The 3473-nt window shown below is 32.3% G+C and overlaps 1 protein-coding gene across 1 annotated transcript; it reads right to left on the minus strand.

Annotated features, from left to right (window-relative positions):
- Nucleotides 1–237: 237 nt before the first annotated feature.
- On the minus strand, nt 238–3435 carry LOC106796466 (receptor-like protein 43). The gene is made up of 2 exons (XM_014768758.1): nt 3185–3435; nt 238–805 (listed from the first exon to the last, which is right to left on the minus strand). Exons 1-2 carry the CDS (start codon nt 3433–3435, stop codon nt 238–240), a joined length of 819 nt encoding a protein of 272 aa, XP_014624244.1.
- Nucleotides 3436–3473: the final 38 nt, after the last annotated feature.

Raw genomic sequence — 3473 nt, forward strand, 5'->3', positions numbered from 1 at the left:
TAGAATTATTATAGATGATAATTTTTTATATAAATATTTAATATAATTATATATTTAAGATTCAAATTTAAAACTTCCAATTAAACTAAAATAAGATTACATTGATTGATCGATAGACTTAGTGTTTTATGGTGTGATAGTTAGACATGATCATATCGATGCAAGTGAACAGTGTGAGCTAGGTTTGTATGATGGCTATGATAATGACGAATTAGGTTTGGTCACTAGCTACTACTACTAGTCAAGCATTGCACAAAGGAAAGAAGGAATTGCCATACCTTCTCCAAGTAAATGATTGTAGGTCAAGTCAAGATATCGAAGCTTAGAGAGATTCCCGATCTGAGAGGGTACTGTTCCGTTGGCAACAGATCTCAGGTCAAGATACACCAAATTTGAGAGATTCCCAATCTGAGGAGGAATCATCCCATAGAATCCACTATGAGAGAGGTCGAGGTGAGTCAAGGAAGTCATTGTCCCAAGGAAAGAAGGAATTGACATACCTTCTCCAAGGAAATAATTGCCGCTCAAGTCCAAGTAATTCAAATGCTTTAAATCAGCCAAACAAGGACTTATCTCTCCACCAAAGCTCCATCTCCGATAAGCTTCCTCATCGTAGAAAGCATAATCTGAAGAGCTGAGGTGAAGCTGAAGAAGATGGGAAGTAAGGTTGTGGCAGAGGACTCCATACCAGTGGCAACAGTTGGTATGATTATGATTCCAAGACCAAAGCCTATTGGAAGGATCTATGAGATTATTCTTAAACTTCAAAAGTGTCTCACGCTCACTTGGGATGCACACACTCTCTCTGCATGGTAAGCTCAACAACCAAAGCTGGACAAAGACAAGAATATAAATGGAGGAGGAATTCATGATCATGCAACGCAAATATAGAAAACGAGTGTTTTTTTTTAGAGCTGATCGAAACAAGTGTAGTTGTTGGTTCTGCATATAAATCATCAAACTTCTATTATTTATACTGCTGCCCTACCTGTTTTTTTCTTCACTTTCATTATTTTTTACCTTTTTTATTATTGTGCCAAATACTAAAATATTCTTCCATTCTTTTTTTACGCTGATCGATTTAATTATCCAATTCTCCCGAATTAATTCTTAGAATACGAAAAAAAAATTAGTATCATATTTTATATTTTTTACAAGTTATCAACTTAAATAAGAGGAGAAACATAATTTTAATTTCTTTTTTATTTTTTAAATAATTGCAAGTGCCATATTTAAATAATCATGAGAATACTCACGTTCAATATAATATTCTCAAAAAAAAAATCCATATGATAACTTAAACAATCTATAAAGAAATATAATTTATTCTTGTGCCAAATACTAAAACTAGAAACATTTTTTATTTTAGTTTACCGTATAGAATTGCTTAAATCAATGAAATTTTTATTTTAAGAAAATATTAATGATTTTTTTTTTAAACTTTAAGTAGTTTACATCAAAGGTAATTAAATTTGGCTTAATTAGTCTTCAAATTTTAACTATTATTCAAATCAACCCTTTCATTAAACTATACTGCTTTCCATTTTGGCGAACTGCTTTTCTTTCTCATAATGAACTTTCCACTTCCAATGATGGTTGAACATTAATAATTCTTCATCTATTTTGTCTAAAAATTTCCAATCACTTTTTGTGAGTGGTGTGAATGTCATGCAGAAAAATGATGTCCAAGCTCCACTTTTTCCATTCATTGCAACTTGTAAGCAGAATGTAGAATGTACGTATAATAAAATAATGAGAATGGCAACTGCTAGTACTACTTAATTAGAACAAAAGTATCAAAATTAAAACGAAAATAACTTTGATGCTGTTAATATATGAGTTTAATTTTGATAGATAGTGTAAAAATTTAAATTATTAATTAATTAGAAATCACCAAATGATTTGTAAAACAATTAGTAAAAAAGTTATAGGAAATATGTATAATTAGTTAATTGCAAATGAAAGTGTATTTAAATTAAATTCTTAATTAACATATCCTTATTGTGATATTTTGTATATTTTTTATTTAATTGAGACAGTGGAATGAGATCGCACTATAATTTTCATCACGGGTGTGGTTGTCCAATATAATAGGGATGGTTGGTGAGGAATTTTGGAATGTTAGTTGGTTTTAGACTATATATCCTCTTGTTTAGTTTTCACATTCTTGTTGGTTAGTTTAAAAATCGAGATGATACTGGATAAATCTGAAGTCGTGTATAACACTTTCAGATTGAATCAAATTTCAGGGTTCAATCAAAATTGTTCAATCGGATAAAATCAGAAGATTATAATTCAAGAGTTTTGTTTTGGTCTTGTATGTTTTGTCACCCGTTATGCTTTCTGAACCAGAATGATTATTTATGATCAAAGAAAATGTGGTTTTTGGCGGTTGATGGAAGTTATTTCTTTTTAAAAATTGCCGTTGATGGAAGTTTTAGTAACTTCCATGTAACTTCCATGTAACTTCCAACATTTGCCTAAACCGAACATCTCGTTATTACATTAAAACAAGCGTGCACTCTTATTTTAACATTAAAGAGATCAATTACACTAAAATGTCCAACAAACCTCCCCCATTTTAGTGTAATTACCGATCAAATCACCAAAGTCATAACATACAACAAACTACTGCATAGATGAAATATCGTGACGATTGAATTTCATCTTAGCAAATTACACGTTTCAAATATTCGAATATCAGGCTGTCACTAAGGATTGAACCCTTTCTATTCATAATGAATACATGAAGATAATCTGCACAATAGTTTATAACATTACTCTTGCTCGACACTAGTTTACTAGCCTGTGTCCCTATCCTTCATAAGCATATCAAAGCCAAGTCCCAGCTTCTTGAAGCGGCTAAACTTCATGCTTATATAGGTACTCATTTTCTTTCTTGCACCTGCAAATGCAATTTTTCAAAAGAACCATTGAGAAGTTATACTTCAACCTCCTTAACTTATAGAACCGAACACATATCTTTTGGGATACTTTCGATGATGTGTTTCAATCTCTACATGTTAAGCTTTCCACATTGAATTCAGCACCTAATGTCATATTAGATGGGAATTGGGTATCTTAACATAAGAGATTTCAAATGGACTTTAATCCTAATCCCACAGCCGACCTTTTCACGAGATCTCTACTTAACCCTTTGGTTAAATGATCGGCCAAATTATACTGAGTTCTCACAAACTCCACTGATATCACACCATGCATGATTAACTCCCGAACCATGTTGTGTCTAACACCCAAGTGTCTAGACTTCCCATTATACACTTGACTATATGCCTTAGCCAAAGTAGCCTGACTATCACACCTGATAGACATGGGAGGTACAGGTTTGGGCCACAATGGAATCTCATAGATCAGATTTCTTAGCCACTCAGCTTTTTTACCAGCTGCTGCTAAATCTACAAATTCAGATTCCATTATTGAATTTGTAATGCGGTCTGTTTCTTGAGCCCAAG

This window comes from Glycine max, chromosome 16 (assembly GCF_000004515.6).
Source record: "Glycine max cultivar Williams 82 chromosome 16, Glycine_max_v4.0, whole genome shotgun sequence".
Classification (NCBI taxonomy): Eukaryota; Viridiplantae; Streptophyta; class Magnoliopsida; order Fabales; family Fabaceae; genus Glycine; species Glycine max.